Here is a 19,688-nt window from a genome sequence, read left to right as displayed (position 1 = left end):
AACCTTCCAAAACTGCCTCATCACATCCCTCAAATCCTGACACGTAGCACCACGTGTCACACAGTAACCCAACAGCCTCCATTCCACTGCCACGTGTAATCCCAATACCACGTGTCACTTCCATACTTCACATAAGAATTCATTATAAGATACGAGATTGAGCAGCTTTGAACATTCAGAGAAGAACTTCAAAAATGCAATCAGGAAAGAACGCAATGGAATCCATGAAGGAATCGGCCGCCAATGTTGCAGCCTCCGCGAAGGCTGGCATGGATAAGACCAAAGCCACCGTGCAAGAGAAGGTTTATTTTGATCTTCTCCCTTCTAAATTTTATCTATTTATCTTTACATCTACTAGGAATATTTTCTCTATGGGTAAGAGGTATTTTACGAGAGATTATATTCAACGTGGACAACATTTTTGATTGTGGAGAGTCGTTATTCATGTTTAGATCCATGTTTCATGCCTTATACCCGTATCAATAGAATCTTCAAGTGTTGAATAAAGTAATTGCTAGCCTCAAAGGTATAGCTAAAAGTGACTCGTGTCGAACAAATTGTCTATTTTTTTCGAGGGCTCCAAGAAAACGAGTCGAGCCTTGATTAAAGAAGGTTGTTTGAGGGCTACGTGGGAGGTTTTATGTGTATTTGAATTTATAAGGGAGAAATGTTTTGTTGGTACGAAGTCTTTTGGGAAACTTCAAATAAGCTCAAATGAACTATATCCATGAAAATGAACCATATCTATTGGGCTAAAAGTACACAATATCCATACTGCCTCAAAAGAGTCGTATTTCCAATCTTTTTTTTTTAAATAGATAAAACTTATTGAATAATGCATTTTTTTACTGATTATATAGATGGAGAAGGTGACGGCGCGTGACCCTTTAGCCAAAGAGATCGCAGAAGAGAAGAAACAGGCGAAAATCCACGAGGCAGAGCTCCACAAACAGGAGGCGCGTCAACACAACGCCGCCATGAAACAGGCTACTACCGCGACGGCCACTCACGGGATGCACCCGACAACTCATGGGACGGCAACGTACTCAACCACCGGAGCTCAGGGCTACACCACCGGGACCCAGCAGATGTCAGCCGTGCCTGGACACGGAACTGGGCAACCGACCGACCGAGTAACGGAGGGTGTCGTGGGGACACATCCGATCGGACACCAGACTGGCACTGGGAGGACAACGACAGCCCACAACCCCAATGTCGGCGGCGGCGATGCAACTCGTTACAGCACCGGCGGCGGGTATAGTTAAGATGGAAGTTTGTTGGGTTTAATACAATAATAAGTGGGCTTCGTGTTGTTTTAAGGTTGAAGTCCAATGAGTTTGTGTTTGGTTTTAGGGTTTTTATGTTTTGTATGGTTGTTTATGGTTTGGATTGTTTTGTGTTGTTTTGTTTGTAATTTGTATGGTTTTATGGTGTCCACTCTTTTAAGTGATTTATAGAGAGATGAATAAACTTAATATGTATGCAATTAGGGTATGGTTTGGATGTTTGGTTGATTCTTCCTATAATCATTTGAGCTTGGTTGACTCAATTTGAGCAATTTTCTTTTCTTGAGCAAGCCCGAAAGCATTGTGGATTTTATTGTGGGCGTTTCGACACTTTTGACACTCCTTATTAAGGGAAAGGATAGTCCCTATCGGGGGTGTATCGACTTTCTTAGTGAGACAATGTATTTACTCGATACTTTTCTCGAGAGACAATGTCCTTATTAAGTGTATCGGTAGGTACCGAGACGATGTCTTTATTAAGGGCGTCACCAGGTAGACAATATCCTTATTAAGGGTTAAGGGTATTTTGACATTTCTTACTAAGGGAGATGATGCCCTTATAAACGGCATCTCGAGTTTATATAATAAGAGAGACGTTGTCCTTATCATAGAGTTTCGAGGTAGACAATGATCTTATTAAGGGCGTCTCAACACTCCTTACAAAGGGAGACAATGTTGTCTTTATCAAGGGCGTCTCGAGGTAAAAAATGATCTAATTAAGGGCATCTCAACCCTCCTTACTAAGGGAGACGACGTGTCCTTACCAAGGGTGTCTTGAGGTAAGCAATGTCCTTATTAAGAGCATCTCGACACTCCTTACTAAGGGAGACGATGCCCTTATTAAGGGCATTTCGACACTTTCTTTAGTAAGAGAGACAATGCCCTTATTAAGGGCGTCTCGACACTCTCCTTAGTAAGGGGGACGATGTCCTTATTAAAGACGAGACGAGATAGGGTAACAAAGAAGCTTATTCTTTGGTTCTACGATTCGACTTGGTTCCATTGTTTTTACAAGTTATAGCGGGGTACCTGACTCCACTATTCGACTTGGTTTCAAATAGCTCGTATCATCCACTTCTTTGCTTTGCCTCAAGTAACCTCAACTATTACCCTTTAAATCATTAAAAAAGAGAGTAAAAGATAAAAAAGACATATTCCAATCTTATTGAGAAAGATTTGTTGTTGTATTATTTTCTAACCTTAGAATAGGGGAGGTCTCTTTATTCTTTTCAATCCTAAATAAACCCATTTTATTAATAAAGGAACATAGAAGAACAAAATAAAGAATGGTTATGGTTTAAATTTGGCCTTTTTCTGGTAGGTTGAATATGAGAGAGATACATGAATGAATCGACCCCACATTTGATAGATCATATAAACTTAAACGATAAATAGTTTGTTGCACAATCATAAGAGCTAAAAATTTAAGTACGGTTGATTTGAAATTATATGACACCCGAGTAAAGGAGGGTACCTGAATGAACTAATGCAATATTCGAATGAGAGCAATTTTGAGTATAGGATGGATAAGAAAAACTTAAAAGAATTGAAAGTTACTATCTATACCAATAAGATGTGTGCATCTTTCTTTTCGGTGATTCAATCCGGAGTAAGTAATGTGGGTCTTTGTTTTTTGTGTGCCGCTATAAAGTTGGTGTCTTGAACAACACGAATAAATTTCACAATTTAATTTGAAAAAATGACTTAAATAACCCTTTTCCATGATCATTCCCTAAATTTGGCCATGTGGGACTCCCTTCGCCTATGGAGCCCTCGAACAGCCTCTCCTTAATCGAGGCTCAACTCCTTCTTTAGAGTTCTCAAACAAAGTACACTCTTTATTTGACACTTGAGTCACTTTTGACTACACTTTCGAGGCTCAAACTTAACTTCTTTGTTCGGCTTTGACATAACTAAGTTAAGGGCATGACTCGATACCATGTTAGGAATCACGACTCTCCACAATGGTATGATATTGTCGACTTTGAGCATAAACTCTCATCACTTTGTTTTGGGCTTCCCCAAAAGGCTTCATACCAACCAAGATTGTGTTCCTTAGTTATAAATCCATGATCATTCCCTAAATTAACCAATGGGACTCCTTCCCAACAATCCTCTAATAGTTTCAAGTCTTTTGATTAAATAAATTAAGCCATAGAGCATAGAGACATATATGCATTAATAAGCACATTGAACTATTCATGTCGTTGAGAGCCCTCACAACCTCAACGATCATCCTACAACTCGTCTCGTCTATATTAGGATCCGAAGGTATATCCAAATTCAACTTTGAGCTCTTGCTCTGCACACCTGCTGACATCTTTTGAAGCACGAGTATGATAAAAGTTATATTGTTATGCTGAGCCGCCATGAACGTTTGATAACTTCATTGAACTTTCTCTTGTCTAGAGGAGGAGTTTTTCGAGTTGGAGTGTAACAATCTAGGTTCACCTCTAACAAATATTGTCCGCGTTGGACTTTCCCTTCTAAGCGTCCCCTTAAGGTTTTAAAACATGTCTGCTAGTGGGAGAGGTTTCCACACCCATATAAGAGATGCTTCGTTTCCCTCTCTAACTGATGTGAGATTTCACAATCCACCTTGAGATCAAAACATGGGTGTTGCTTATGAGAAAAAATGTCGTCACCGCCACTAAGGCCCATGGCTTGCCCCCGTCTTTAGAACTGAGTTCTTGGTATATTGTCGAGATGCATTCATCAGGATAGAGACATCATGTGTGGGTCTATGAATAGATATTCATTGCAGAGGTTCGTGATTCCTAATGAACTAACGTGTATTTGCTCAAGTTGGCATAGAATCCTGAACAGTCAAACTGTTACTCGTCAGATACAACAAATGGATGTCACCAGTGATGTGTGTTGTAGTCACGTCGCTGGGAATGAGTGAGTATCAATGACTCATTGAGAACCAAACTCGATATGATTCATTGAAATGTGTGTATGCTATGCAAGAAAACCCTTTTTGAAATGAAGTTTTGTTTAGTGAAAGCACACTCTCAACCGATATTAATACAGAAAATTTGAAGTGTCGAAACTCGAAAGACTAGTGATAAGAATTCAAATTGAAAGATAAAATCTCTCGAGTAACATATATAGTCGGCCTTTACATTAAAGCACACTTGAAGATTCAAATAAATATGTATATCTAAGGCTAATGTTGTCGCAGCACCTGTAGTAGGACATAAGACTAATTGTAATACCCGCAAACCAATTTATAATGTCTCCGCAATGCTAGCAAGGATTTTCTTCGACTAATGATATCTCGATCTTGAAGCCTTCAGAGTATCTATTTTATATGCGCCTCGAGATCTATGAAAAATTTGCTACTAATATATCGTGCCCAATTTTAACTGTAATCTTATATGAATAGTAGATTCAATAAACTCACTTAGAAATTGGGATAAGAACCATGTTCATGTCTAATACCTAAGCTTTGTCTTTTCAATTGTCTGTTTCTTTACCACTTGCTAGAGATATACACGTCTCGGGATAGGAACTGGAAATCTTCTTCGTCCTCATCCCTGCCACCTATTTTTTTTCCATTTCTGTGCAATTTTTCATTTATTTTTACGGGATTATAGAAGAGATTCTTCATAGGTAATTTTTACCGATTTATTAATCTTTTAAAAAATAATTATTTTAAAGTTTTCATTTTTTTCGATATAATCTTTATTAAAAATTTGTACAAAATTCTAATATAAAAATTTAAATTTTAATATTACAACTTCTTTACTAAATTAAAAAATCTTATTTTAAATATTATCATCCTACCCTCACAATTAACTAATTCATTTTTTTAATATAACCAAAATGCATGTACGTGTTGACAATATATTTATATTTAAGTGGGGTGGAGAATTTGGCGGAAACATAGATGGGGAATATAATTCCGTCTCGGGCCCCAATTACTTGACGACCCGTCTAAATGAGAAATCCTCTCTCTGTTCGAGACAATTCTCCACGAAACCCTAGTCCCTGTTAGACGAACACGACTCTCCACAATGGTATGATATTGTCCACTTTGAGCATAAGCTCTCATGGCTTTGCTTTGGGCTTCCCCAAAAGGCCTCATTCCAATGGAGAGTGTATTCTTAGATTATAAACCCTCAATTAACCGATGTGGGACTTTCATTATCCAATAGTCCCGTGGGTAAAACGGACACATCTTAGTCACTTCCTTAAATTAATACAAATCTATATCACTCACATATGAAATTTTGTAGCTATCTTTAATATCTCGAATATTAAAACGATTTCTTTTTTAGTAATTTGAAACATATATATTCAAAAAAAGTTGTCTTATCTAAACTTTTTTTTAATCTAGTTTATAAAATGATACATTGTTTAAGAACACGATCCAAGAAAATGATCCGAGGCGGCCAAAATGATGTAAACAATCTAGAGAAGAACCTAGATCCTTACTAAATTCGTCTCATTTTCTTTATAATTTTCCAATTTGGTTCTTCAATGTTCCAAAGCTCTACTATAATTAAATATTCAAGTATTATTCTTAATTATTCATCTAATTCTTAGCTTGCTATCAAATTTTGTTAAACAAATAGATCGGGAAAGGCTATACTCCGACATATGGTCGACGCATTGGAAATACCTATTGATAGTAAATGGGCTCTAAACGAACAAGAATAATGTCTTCAAGATGTGTATTAATGATGTGAAGATCCATTGCAATCCCATAGGTTGATTGCAATCCTTCCTCCGAACACTTTACCAATCTCTCACTTTTGATATCACATCAACTACTTGATACTTTGCTATTCCGAGCCGTTCCGTAACAAACCATACCGTGTAGGGTGGAGTCCTCTCTCATTGAAGAAGGAGATGATGGGCTCTTACTCAACTTCTAAAGATGTTCAAACATCCGCTATTAGTGATATAATTTCTACTCTGATAAGCAACATGTGATCAGTAAACCGGTAAGAGGTAGTAGAATCGGCTCTATCAAGGAAGAGAGAGCTCTTATCTTTTGCTCGATTGACCTTTTTGAAGTTAATACCAAAGGCGTCATCTTGTAATTCATGATTTACTTTGAGCCTAAGCTCTCATGGCTTTACGTCATAAAGTATGTAGGTCGTGAATTTATGGAATTACTATATCATCATTCTACCCTTTTTTTTTTTTCCGTTGGATCTCATGCATGTTATGTGTACATTGATCATGAATTACTACTTCAACTATGTTGTACGATGAATACTTATTTATAATTTGGATTCTATTTCTTTTCGTGGGTTGTTTGCATGAGAGTGCGCAAGCCCATATGCAGGGTTTACGAAAAATGATATCCATCCAAACCCACTTGAGAATGGAATTAGTTTAAAAAGCTATATACACGATTTAGGTCGTGCGTAGAGAAGTATGCATCCATACCCACTCGAGAGTGAAAGTAGTTTCTCAGCCCTAATAGTAAGGTCTAACGGGGTATTTTTAAACACTAATCTTATTATTAATCATTTTTTAGATAAAGGTAAGAGACTCAGCCTTCTCTCGTGAAGGCCAGGAAATGAAGTTCTAGATACTTTATTTTATACACCATAGTAATGCTTTCATGTTCGTTTTTAAATTCTACTTAGAAAGTTACTAAAGTATGATCATTACGTTGATACAATTTCATAATACGTTTGTTTTTAGTTTCTTTCACATATATTCAACGAACATAAAGATTATTTACATTGTGTGGCTTCCCGCCAATTTTTTTTAATCTAACACGGAATGAATATTAAAATCTCGAGCTCTTTAATTTTTGTCTTTTTCACCTGCGAAATCTTTGATGTTTTATCAATTTGGTGTCGAATCCTTCAAATTTTAAAATATGAATTTTCAATAGAAAGTTCAAAAAATTTGATCAATCCAACCTAATTTTCGTACGATTTTAGTTGGGTGGAGCGGGTCGAGTCCGTATCGCCGCGGAGCACCGCGTCCGGATCTGATCTATTTACTCGGCAATTCATCCGGTGACTTCACGATCGCCAAAGAAGCCTCAAGAAGCATCAAACATTTCCGATGAGATCCATGGAGCAATTCTTAGATAGCAAGCACTAGCTCCCAGTGCGACTTCATAAAAAGCAAGAAAAGATAAGATCGAAGACAATGAAATGCACGTAGTGGTGATTATAGCAGTTCCTTCTGATCCTAGAAAACGTCCGAAAAAACCAGCTAGGTTTAAATAAATGAAAAGTTTATAAGTTTGTTCATGAATTCCTCAAAAACTAGATTGAGTTAAACGGAAATAATCCAAATTTATTATTAATTTTAAAACAATATATATTTTTTTTTGCTTACTATAAAATTATATATACATATATTTATTTTATATTTATTTATTTATTTATATAATTTTTTTAAAACAATTTTTAACCGCGAGTTTTTCAAAATATAAATTCAAACTTAAATTAATTTTTTAAAATATATTCGAGTGGATGGTAAATCTTAATTAAATATTTAAAAATAATAATTAATATTTTACTTTTATTAAAAATAAAAAATTTATGACCCGATTTGATAACAATAACAATTGGATTTAAACCGAGCTCATGAACATCCCTAATTTTAAATTCATTGACTAATTATAAATAATGTTTGAGTTTATCCATATTTTTCAAGTTAATGAATAGGTTATATTTTAAGGACTTTTTCAATTCTTATAACCATGAAATTATTATAAAATTATCAAAACTTAAAAAAAAGAAAAAAAAAACTCGAGGTCAGATCAACTTCGAGATCAAAACAACAAGAATCAAAAACTGGTGAGAAAATACTATGGACCAGTCGAAGTTATTCACAAGATCAGAAAGGCGTCGTATAGGATCCATTTGCTTCCATGGGTGCAGACTAGCCCTGTTGTCCACGTCAGTAATATGAAACGCTACTCTTCCGAAGTAAAAGACGTCAAGCACAAAGAGGTGACACGACCTCGCACAAAGAAGAAGAATCACGAAGCAAAAGATGTAGGAGAAACTTTGACGAAGGAGACGCCAAGAGCCAACGAACCAAGAAACATTCCAAATTAATGATACGTTAATACTTTAATTAGTTAATATTCATTAAATCGGAATCTATACCAAATTAGAAAAGCCAAAGAGGTAAAGGTCAAGAATCTTTGCCACTCATAATGCTTCTAAAAAGTGTTTGTTGGGTTGGAACTCTTATCCCTTTGGGACAAATTTAAATAAAAATAATAATTAAAATTGTTGATAAGAGATAGATGGCAAAGATTTGGTTATAATAATATCAAATTCCCAAGAACATAGCATAACACCTCTTCTAAAAATGCATATTCTATTTGGAATTTTGGGTTCTATATCACTTTGTTTGTTTCTTTTGATCCATATATTTGCTAGCTGTATGTTGCCGTTTTGTTGTTCTTGGCTCTTCGATTCTTCAAAAGACCAAGTGTTGCCTATTCATTTGACTCCGTGCAAAATGTAAACGATTTTAACTCAAACCCACCCACCGCTAGCAGATATTGTCCTCTTTGTGTGCTTTCTCTCTATGGAGAGGTTTCCATATCCTTGTAAAGAATGTTTCGTTCTCTTCTTCAACAATGTGAGATCTTACAATCCACCCTCATTCGTCGTTCTCTTCTCCAACAATGTGAGATCTTACAATCCACCCTCATTCGGGACTCAACGTCCACACTGACATTTGTTTCTCTCTCCAATAGATGTGGGATCTCACAAGAAACCTTTAAAATTAGTTTGTTGTCTATTTTGAAAAAGGTTAAGTATTAGAAATATCTAGTGAGTGCATTTAGAGTTGAAAAATGTGTCTATTTTGAAAAAGGTTAAGTATTAGAAATATCTAGTGAGTGCATTTAGAGTTGAAAAATGAAACCATGATAGATTTTCAGACCTGTCTTTCGTAAACACAGGAGTCGTGTCATCATTGTCCTCTTCCAAATCACTCTCTTTTAAATATGTTCTCGACTCCAACCTACTCATTGTCCAGAGTCATCGACTTGGTTTCGGCGTCACAATTAACTTATTCTATAGCTAATTTGTACATAGTCAACTTTTAAAATCTTAGACAACATTAAAAGAAGAGAAGAAATTTCAAGCATGAAATAGGGGGAAGGACATCATATATGATAAACATCATTTCTGTTGGTACAATACTTTTCACAACTTGGAACTGACAATTAACATAAACAAAAACCATTGCTGGTTTCTTGAATTCAACTTCTCAAAAGCTTTCTATATCCCACAGGACTCTGTAATTTCTTTACCCTTTTATGTTCTGGTTTCAACAGGACTCGATCTGCAGTGTTTCATCGTATGATGTTCGAAGGAAGAAGATGGTGAACCCAAAATGAGTGGTTATATACTGGAAGTGTTGGTGGCTGGTTCTTAGGAGCTAACTTATCTTCGATGGGAACTGAGCGTTTTGGATGCTTTCGGGTGTCGGGAACGACGGGTTGTCGAGATTTCCTGACAAGTTGTTGAAGCCATTGGTTCTGAAGAAGCATTTGTTTGTTTCCTGTTGTTGGTCAAACATCATCTTGAGCTGCTTCCCTTGTTCTTCAATTTGCAGCTGTAGCTTCCTCTGAATCTGTAAGAACAACAAAATAAGGCACACAGAAAATTTACAGCCAGGAATTCTTGTTTTCGTGTGTCGTGTCGATTTCAAAGCGAATTCAAATTTCGATCAAATTATTAACTAAAAAATTCTTAATCTAAATTGAAAGTTATGAATCATTAGACAATAATCGAAGATTTAAAGACCTAAGACAAGGTCTATAGTTCAAAGCTTATCATTTAAAAGTTTAGAGACTAAACTTGTAATTCATCCATTTTATTTGATTCTTTCAACATGCACTCGCCGGAGGTACAAATGTATATATTACCTCGAGTTGATCATGGAACACAAAATTGAAAGTTTCGAATCATCAGACAATAATAAAGAATTTAAAGACCTAAGACAATGTCTATAGTTCATAGGTTATTAGACATGAATTTAAAAGTTTAGAGACTAAACTTGTAAATTTAGCCATTTTATTTGAATCTTTCAACGTGCACTCCGAAGGAGGAAAAAAAGTGTATATTACCTCGAGTTGATCATGAAGACGCCTCTGAACATCAAGCTGCAGTTGGAGAGCATCTTTAATTTGCAAGGCACTGTTACACAACATCATTCACTTCCATTAGCACTTGCCAACATACATTTCAACATCTTAATATAATTTCCATATGGGTTACAAGAAGCTAACGTTTTCATATCCAGTTGGGCAACTTCAATCATGCTGTTCCTTCTATCAGATTTCCCTGCATTTCAAAACATTATTGTTGAAATGATCTTCATTCAAAAACTGGCTACATTTTTTTTAAGAAAAACTAAAATTTGGCTTCTTCTGGACATGCCAACAACACAAAATGGGAGTTTTTCCAGGAAAGAATTCATTGTTGATGAGTCCAGATTCAAAGCTTCAAGAACAAACAGAACAGGGTATTGAAATTAATGGTTTTTCACTATGGAAATCTATACTTTCTGCAGATTCTGGCATGTATTTTGCTATCCGATATTTCTACAAAGCAAAAATATGAACACAGAAATCAGTACTTATGGGGCAAAAACCAAGTTCAAATCATTCAAAACTGTTCTACAGATTTCTTCATTTTAGTACCTGCAAATGGCTCTTCACATGGAATATGGTCAATCCCTCTGAATCCATCAGCTTCAAAATTGCTTTTGGCGTTGCCTCTGTAACACTAACAACAAATCAGCTCTGAAAATGACAATTCAAGAAAGCTCCATGAAAATCAGCTTTAATGTAGTTGCTTACTCTCAGCACCACCAAGACGATTAACGCAGTCAACAAATTTCTCATGGAGATCTTGCGTCCATCTGATTCTTGTTTTGGTGGTGAATCCATTTCCATTGAAGGAAGAAGAAGAGCTTCCAGAGCCCATAGAAGCTCCCAAGCAGGAGAATCTTGGAGAGATCTTCTCTTGTGAAGAACAGAAACTTGGATTATAACATTCCTGAATTATCAAACAAGAGAAATAGATTCATAAAAGATGACAGAGAATGAAAAATTATCATCAGATGGAGAGTAGAAATTGCGTACTCCTTGGTCTTTGAAAGGAACTGAATAGTGCTTCTCAACTGAGTGAGAACAATCATCAAACAACTTGTGATCACTGGAAAAACTCTTCGGAAAGCCATCGAATCTCCTCTTACAGAGTTGAGATTTCACAACCGATTGCAAGGTGTTTCTGAATTCAGAATCTGCGCCACTCTTCTCCGTCAAGTCGAGAGAGAGATTCTCGCCGGAGGATTGAAAAATGGCTGAAATCGAATCGGAAGGCCGATCGAAAGACGACGAACCAGTCCGAAACTCAATCGGAGGTATCCCCATGCATTGCTCCGTCGCGAAGAACGCCGAAGCAGGAGATTCGAACAGATTGATGATAGTCGAACTCGATTTAGACGAACCAAAATCTTGCTGTTCTAACGATTCAACCTCGTCCATGGCTGGTAACGGAACACAAGTTCCCATCCTCCATGGCTGCTGTGCCCTGAAATTCTGAAAACAATCAGCAACCATTCCATGGTTTTGTCGAATTTCTTGCATCGAATCGATTCCGTAATCGTTCATTTACAAGATTTCCGATGAAACAACCTCAAAATCGCCGTTTCTGCTCAACAATCCGGGCTTCCAAACAGAGAATCAAGAGGGGGAAAAAAGGAGATACAGATAAAGAGCATAAATAACATCAACGCATGGCATATAATTCCTTATTCGCGAAGACTTGATGCGTAAGATATGATGAATAACAGCGAATGGGAACAGAGACTATTCGAGGAATTTGGGATGGGAGCGAAGAAGGAGGAATCAATAAATCCGCACAAACAAAAACGAAAGAGAGCTAGAACACAGAATTGAAGAACAAATTGGAATGAATCGTCGCTTAGATACGGAAGCTATTTTCATGTTGCTTCATACCACTTTCATGGAAATTTGTAATAAAAAATAGTCTTCGCTTCTTTTTTTTTTTTTTTTTTTTTTTTTTTTTTTTTTTTTTTTTTTTTTTTTTTTTTTTTTTTTTTTTTGTCAACCCCATTTAAATTATTATTCTTATTTTTTTAAAATATGAGTAATTTAGAAAGACTTTGTTTGCATTTAATATGGTTTTTTTTTTCTACCAATTTTTTTTAATCTCTCAAATATATAAACTTGTTTGGTTCTTAGTTGGAGTTTGAACTAAATTTTACTTTGATTTAATTTTGGAAACATGATAGGAAATGTTATGTATATAATTTGGAGGACTTCGATTATAATTTTATATTTAACGATAAGAGTTTGAAGAAGGCAGAATCTCGAGCTAGGGATACTTGAGTTTTAAGTATGACCTAATAAGAGGCTGTTTTGTATTGGGAGAATGAGGAGACAACTCGTGATCTTCGTAATGGGATTTGGGTAAAAGCGAAGAAGCATGTTTGAAGAAGATATAATCTCGAGCTAGGAATACCTGAGTTTTGGTATGACCTAATAAAAAACTATTCTGTACTCAGAGAGTTGGGAGACAACGGATGATGATCTTCATAATGGGGTTTGAGTAAAATCAAAGAAGCATATTTGAAGAAGACAGGATCTCGAGCTAGGGACACTTGAGTTTTAAATATGACCTAGTAAGGGACTATTTTGTATCAAGAGAATAAGGAGACAACTCATGATTTTCATAATGGGGTTTGAGTAAAATCGAAGTATCATATTTGAAGAAGACAGAATCTATAAAAATATATTTTGTATCGGGAGAGTGAGGAAACAACTCATAACTAAACTACTTGGTCGGAATTGTGTCAATTCACTAATAGCTAAACTCAAAGAGATGTTTTTAAGTAACGTCTCTGTTGATTAGTGCTAAAAAAGTCAGAAAGTTAAAAATGCTATTTGATATCTAATATACTTGAAATATTTTACCTAAAATGAACATTGATTAACATGATATAATGCTAAAATGATACATGTAACGACCGAGTCCCACCGATAACAAATATTGTCCTCTTTAAGCTTTCCCTTCTGAGCTTCCCTTCAATGTTTTAAAACGAGTCAGATAGGGAGAGGTTTTCATACGCTTATAAACAATATTTCATTTCCCTCTCCAACCGAAATGGAATATCACAATACTCTTGTGCTTTATCTCAAATTAATATAAGGATATACCGAACTTCATATATCGTTGATATACCTGAAGTTTCATCTCTTATAAAATAAGTGTTTGTCTTCTATATACTTTAATGGTTGATATACGAACGACATATCACTAATATACATACTTTGATATGATATTGATATATTCTAGAAGGGTAAGATTGAAAAGACATGGCTGAATGATACGATGAAGAAAAAAGTTGATATTGAATTACATGGTAGAAGATGATCTTGAATCGTGAGTCTTGTCATCTTTTGAAGGAGACATGGCTGAATGATAAGATGATGAAAAAAGTTGGGCCAAAGCTGGAACAGCACCACCTGTAAAGCATTCATTTAATATCAACTCAACTTTTGTACCTAAAACCATCTTTCACAGACCCGTTTGACGACTAAATTTGGACATGTGAAAGTTCGTTCGATGCGTTCGATGCTCGAAGTACAAAGATAAATATGGTATTTTAACCCAATTTCAGTGCAGTAGTTGATACTCAAAATGTCTAACAAAATGGCATTGCATATCATTGCTACTCATCCTAACCAGGTAAAGCAATTGTGTTTGCTTTTCTATCAAGCATTTTTGCAGAAAGAAGAACAGAACAGCTCCAGTTATTAAACAAGGATAAAAGAACTAACCTGCCATTCCTGCACAAGCTGAAGAAAACACAATCACAGGAGGAGCCTGCAAGTGAGACAAAATTTGCAGTAATCATTAACTCTAATGAGGTATAATGTTTCCACTCAAGGAGAACTAGAACATTAGATTTTCGTCTTAAGACCCATTCATCACTGTTTAATTTTCTCGAGCAAAATTGGTTTTGTCGTTAGCTATCTAGTGAGAGCATTATTCTATATCAAATATCAAGTTGCAATGGATTGACTCTTTCTAGAACTGTAACAGCCAAAGCCCACCACGAATAGATATTGCCTGTTTTGGCCCTACCGTCAACCTCACGAATTTAAAACGCATCCGCTAGGGAGGGGTTTCCACACCCTTACAAGGAATGCTTCGTTACCCTCTCCAACCAATGTGAGATCTCACAGTACCATTTAGAAGTGTGAGTCTACTGCATCTGGAAAGAAATATTCTTCGAATTGGCTTTCTTTCCTAGATGGCTTTGGAGAGTTTTCAAAGATCGTGAACTCGTTAGGCGAAAAAACATAGCTGGCAAATATGTGTATGGGACGATGCAAGAGAGTTCGAAGGTTTCTTTGAACATCATGTATTTTCCTCCTAGATGAAAAGTGACAATCATGTTCAGGATAAAAAAAATGCTTCCTAAGAGGCAACCCAATGATAGAGAAATATGAACATTCTATTTAAAACACTCCTCCAAGAATAGGCTTCACATCACAACAGCTAATGGAAAAATGCAAGAACAACACTGATCACTGAAAGTTTTGTCGTTTATCTTGATCTAAAATAACCAGAGCAATGCGCACATTCCTTCATGAATCTTAATAGAGTTTGTTAGATGTTTTTCTAGCTTGGCTAAGGAGCCATTAGGACATCAGGAAACTAATTAACAAGGGAAGGGTCAGGAAGGCCATGGATCCACACCAAAGACCCTCCTTTTCACCAAGAACATTTTTGTGAGATCCCACACCGGCTGAAGAGGGGAATGAAACATTTCTTATAAGGGTATGGAAACTTCTCCCTAGTGGACGCATTTTAAAACCTTGAGGGGAAGCTCGAAAAAGAAAGCCCAAAGAGGCCAATATTTGCTAGCGGTGGGCTTGGGCTGTTACAAATGATATCAGAGTCAAACACCAAGCAGTGTGCCAGCAAGAACGTTGGGCCTCCAGAGGGAGGTGGATTGTGAAATCTCACATCAATTGAAGAGGGGAACGAAGCATTCCTCATAAAAGTATAGAAACCTCTCCCTAGTGGACGCGTTTCAAAACCGTGAAGGGAAGCCCAGAAGGAAAAACTCAAAGAGGACAATATCGGTAGCCCGACTTGGACTATTACAATCTTCCAGCTTTAAATATATAGACCAAGCCCTTCAATGATGTCCATCAATCTCTCATCAAAACCAAGCCAAAGCAACTCCCATCAAAAGGAATGATCACGCAACTCCCTTTTCTAACTATAATTAGACCTCCATGTTTTGGGCCACTTTTGGTCCTTTCTTTCTTTAGTGCGTGTAAACTTGATCGGTGGCCTATCAAAATTTTGCAAAACCATCCGGAACAATTGTATTCGACAAAGATTTCACTCAAGAACCTAACAATGTTGTAGTCTCTGGTGACCACCATGGTTGTAGAAGCAGTTACACGTTCCCTTTAGATGCTTTTAAGGTATTTATTTTCCACAGCAGATATTGTCTGATATTGTCTGTTTTAGCCCATTACGTATTGCCGTCAGCCTCACAATTTTAAAACGCGTCTACTAGGGAGAGGTTTCACACCCTTGTAAAAAATGTTTCGTTCCCTCTCCAACCAATATGAGATCTCACAATCCACCCCCATTGAGGGCCCAACGTCCTCGCTGACACAGCACCCGGTGCCTGGCTCTGATACCATTTTTGTAACAGCCCAAGCCCACTGCTAGCAGATATTGTCTTTTTTGGGCTTTCCCTTCTAGGCTTCCCCCTCAAGGTTTTTTACACGTCTACTAGGGAGAGGTTTCACACCCTTGTAAGAAATGTTTCATTCCCTCTCCAACCAATATGAGATCTCACAATCTACCCCCCTTGAGGGCCCAGCGTCCTAGATGACACAGCGCCCAGATATTTGGCTCTGATACCATTGTGACAGCTTAAGCCCACCGCTAGCAGATATTGTCCTTTTTGGACTTTCCCTTCTAGGCTTCCCCTCAAGTTTTTAACACGTCTACTAGGGAGAGGTTTCACACCCTTATAAGAAATGTTTCGTTCCCCTCTCCAACTGACGTGGGATCACACAAATAGGTTTATGCTAATGGACAACAAAAGTATAAGATTTTTGGTGAATAGCATGATTGACAATCTTAATTTTCAGAATGTGTTCCTAAGACCTTTCAGAAATTTGGAAGAAACCTCAGCAATGTTGCTATTAGCTAATATTGTACAAACTACGAAATCTTCTATCACATCAAAAGAAAGACTAGAAATCAAAGAATCAGAAATCCCTGGAAACAGATTTTGGAACAGTTCATAATTATAACAAGGGAAAGCAATAAGGCACTTACACCAATAAGAAAGTGCAACCACATAGGCCCTTTCACTGATCTCTGGACAACCGGCATCACTGCAATGGCATTAAAAAAATATGAGCTATCACTTGATACAAGAAAACGACGAACATAACAACTCGTATTGTATTTGTTGGAATTGTCGAAAGGCGAGGGGTATATTACCATGATTAAATCCATAAAAAGCACTGGCAGTACCACCAACAGCAGAGCCAATCTAAGAGATGTACAAAACATTCCAACAGGAAAGCAAACAAGATTACGACAAAGTTACAATTTTCTAAATGATAGAAAACGATGAGTTCGTGGTGATGTTTGAAAAAAGAATAATACCATAGAGAAACTATCCCTAATAAGAGGAGGAATTGTCCAAGCACTGGTTTCCTGCAATATGCATACAGAAATACAGATTAAAGCGAGACTCGTGTGCAGTTCAAGAAAATATAAGTAAATTTAGAATGAAGGCACAAGACCATATCCTTCGAGAGAGGACCCGCACAGTGTTGACATCTTATATTACTCTTATTAATGAGGTTGCTATCGCCTTTTCCTTGTTGCTTGCTTTCACTATCTCCCTGATAACACAGTTATTCCATATTATAAATTATGAGAAAGAAGTTAACCTGAGCTTATCTCATTTAGTTAAGGTATTATGTATCTATTCAGGAAATTGAAAATAACGAAGTATAGTCAAGGTCAAATTCTTACTTCTCATCTACTATGCATTAATTTTCATTCCAGTTTTATATTCATCAATAATTAATGGCTCAATGTTACTTCACTAATCCACCTATCTACATTCTTTTCTCCCCAACACTAGATTTCTTTTATAGAACAACAGTTAAAAGCATCTTTGCTTCTATATATGAAGTTGTAAGTTTGAATCTCCATTTTCACATGTAATGTAATACTCTAAAAGAAAACTTGAAAATTGAATTACTTTTATTTGGCAATGATCATAGTATGTAACAGCCCAAGCCCACCGTTAGTAGATATTATCCGCTTTGGCCCGTTACGTATCGCCGTTAGCCTCACAGTTTTAAAACGCGTCTGCTAGGGAGAGGTTTCACACCCTTATAAAGAATTCTTTGTTCCCCTCTCCAACTAATGTGGGATCTCACAATCTACCCCCCTTCGAGGCCTAGTGTCATCGCTGGCACGCCGCCCGATGTCTAGCTCTGATACCATTTGGTAATAGCCCAAGCTCACCGCTAGCAGATATTTTCTGCTTTTGCTCGTTACGTATCGCCGTCGGCCTCATGGTTTTAAAAAGCGTCTGTTAGGGAGAGGTTTCCACACCCTTATAAAGAACGTTTCATTCCTCTCTCCAACCGATGTGAGATCTCGTATAGTATCTCTCCACAATATTATGTTTAACATCTAACATCGGAAAGAACGAGTACAAATTTTTTAAGACTTTCAACACCTTATTTGGCTTCATAATCACACACTCTCTCTATCTCATTTGCCCACCATTTATACCTAAGGGCTCAACATTAATCTCTAATGTTCCAACACATAGCTCTTCACCTCCCAACACATTGGCCCTTAATTATTTATACCAAGTGTAACGGCCCAAGCCCACCGCTAGCAGATATTGTCCTCTTTGAGCTTTTTCTTCAGACTTCCCCTCAAGGTTTTTAAAACGCGTCTACTAAGAAGAGGTTTCCACACCTTATAAAGAATGTTTCGTTCTCCTCCCCAACCGATATGGAATCCCACAATTCAAACCTTTCCAAATTAGCCCTTGCCCTTTTCTACCAAAAACCATGACATTTAGCTCAATACCTCACTCACAACGCACTGACCCTTGACCATTTATACTCAAAACCCTAATACTCACCCTTATAGATTCAAACATGTCAATCCCCAATCCTGTTTACCAGGCGCCCTACTACCTACCTTAACAAGTCTTACTTCCTTAGCCTTTAATACATTAACAACACTATCACAGTTTTCTCGTAAACAGAAATGAAGCATGAGCGTACATGGCATGAACTTTTACAAACATTCGAAGCACCATGCTTTTAACTCAATCTCACAAATCTTTAGCATGCTAACGCATCAAGTCTATATTCAAATTAGTATAAGGGGTCAATAAATCATATAAAAACATATCACAAACATGATATTCCAAGATTAAAACTCATTAATAATAGTTTAATAACGAATCTTTACCACCTGAATCGCTTAGATTCTTACCAAAAACATTGCCACCAACTTGGGATCTTGGTGGTTCATGACACAAGGGGAGCTAGCGCACCAGGTAGTCACTGTAGGTCTCAATCACCGCATAAAGGTCTTGCAGTTACAGATCTTGCCGATGCAGCGAAGTCGCAACCCAGAAGTTGTCGTCGTGAGTGTGTCACCGTCGAGCGGTGCTGGCTGCCGCGGGCGGTGTCGCGAGGGAGATATATAGCCGCCGCAAGGTGTCGCTCAATATTTCTAGAAGCGTATTAAAAAAATATATTAAAATAGAAATAAGACTTTTTCTGGTTTTAGTTTTTTATTTATTTTATTTGAAGATAATGCAAATTGCAATATATACATACATACATATACATACATATATATATATATATATATATTTTTTTTTAATTTTTTTTTTTAATAATAACACCAGTATAAATAAAATATCATTGAGAATTATAATTAAATTGATCTAAAAAATTCTAAAAATTCTGTTAAACTCAATATAGCATTATAGTTATTATAGGGATGAAATAATTATTACCAATTTTAAAATATATCCATCAACTTTTTTTTTTTAAATATTGTTTTAAAATTTTTGTAGATATTTTTATATAATCCAGCTTGGAATGATTTAATACAATTTTTAAAATTATTAAAGTGTAAATTTGCAACACTAGTTCTAAGTTACTGTGATGTTTATCGATATTTTAAAATGCAATTTTATAAAATTGAAATTGTAACAAAAAAGTCAACGGGTCGAGTTTGACCCATTTGTCGACCTGCTACATAACTTAGTTTTGGTCAAAATATTTGTTGTCACATGTCGTAATATATGGATGGCTAAAATAAC

At 36.5% G+C, this 19,688-nt stretch overlaps 3 protein-coding genes across 3 annotated transcripts; 1 reads left to right on the top strand and 2 right to left on the bottom strand.

Annotated features, from left to right (window-relative positions):
* The first annotated feature begins 175 nt into the window (after positions 1 to 175).
* Positions 176 to 1,512, top strand: LOC111466113 (late embryogenesis abundant protein 46). The gene is made up of 2 exons (XM_023110699.1): positions 176 to 302; positions 861 to 1,512. Exons 1-2 carry the CDS (start codon positions 195 to 197, stop codon positions 1,263 to 1,265), a joined length of 513 nt encoding a protein of 170 aa, XP_022966467.1. The 5' UTR covers positions 176 to 194; the 3' UTR covers positions 1,266 to 1,512.
* Positions 1,513 to 9,368: 7,856 nt separating this feature from the next.
* LOC111466036 (myb family transcription factor PHL5-like) lies at positions 9,369 to 12,267 on the bottom strand. The gene is made up of 7 exons (XM_023110596.1): positions 11,383 to 12,267; positions 11,098 to 11,296; positions 10,939 to 11,015; positions 10,800 to 10,839; positions 10,525 to 10,579; positions 10,363 to 10,432; positions 9,369 to 9,866 (listed from the first exon to the last, which is right to left on the bottom strand). Exons 1-7 carry the CDS (start codon positions 11,911 to 11,913, stop codon positions 9,672 to 9,674), a joined length of 1,167 nt encoding a protein of 388 aa, XP_022966364.1. The 5' UTR covers positions 11,914 to 12,267; the 3' UTR covers positions 9,369 to 9,671.
* Positions 12,268 to 13,479: 1,212 nt separating this feature from the next.
* Positions 13,480 to 19,121, bottom strand: LOC111466117. The gene is made up of 7 exons (XM_023110704.1): positions 18,848 to 19,121; positions 17,119 to 17,220; positions 16,979 to 17,029; positions 16,811 to 16,862; positions 16,643 to 16,701; positions 14,107 to 14,152; positions 13,480 to 13,791 (listed from the first exon to the last, which is right to left on the bottom strand). The coding sequence occupies exons 1-7, from the start codon at positions 18,884 to 18,886 to the stop codon at positions 13,682 to 13,684; spliced, it is 459 nt and encodes a 152-aa protein (XP_022966472.1). The 5' UTR covers positions 18,887 to 19,121; the 3' UTR covers positions 13,480 to 13,681.
* Between the last annotated feature and the right edge of the window lie 567 nt (positions 19,122 to 19,688).

This window comes from Cucurbita maxima, unplaced genomic scaffold, assembly GCF_002738345.1.
Source record: "Cucurbita maxima cultivar Rimu unplaced genomic scaffold, Cmax_1.0 Cma_Scf00030, whole genome shotgun sequence".
Lineage (NCBI taxonomy): Eukaryota > Viridiplantae > Streptophyta > Magnoliopsida > Cucurbitales > Cucurbitaceae > Cucurbita > Cucurbita maxima.
This window is presented reverse-complemented; position numbering and strand designations above follow the sequence as displayed.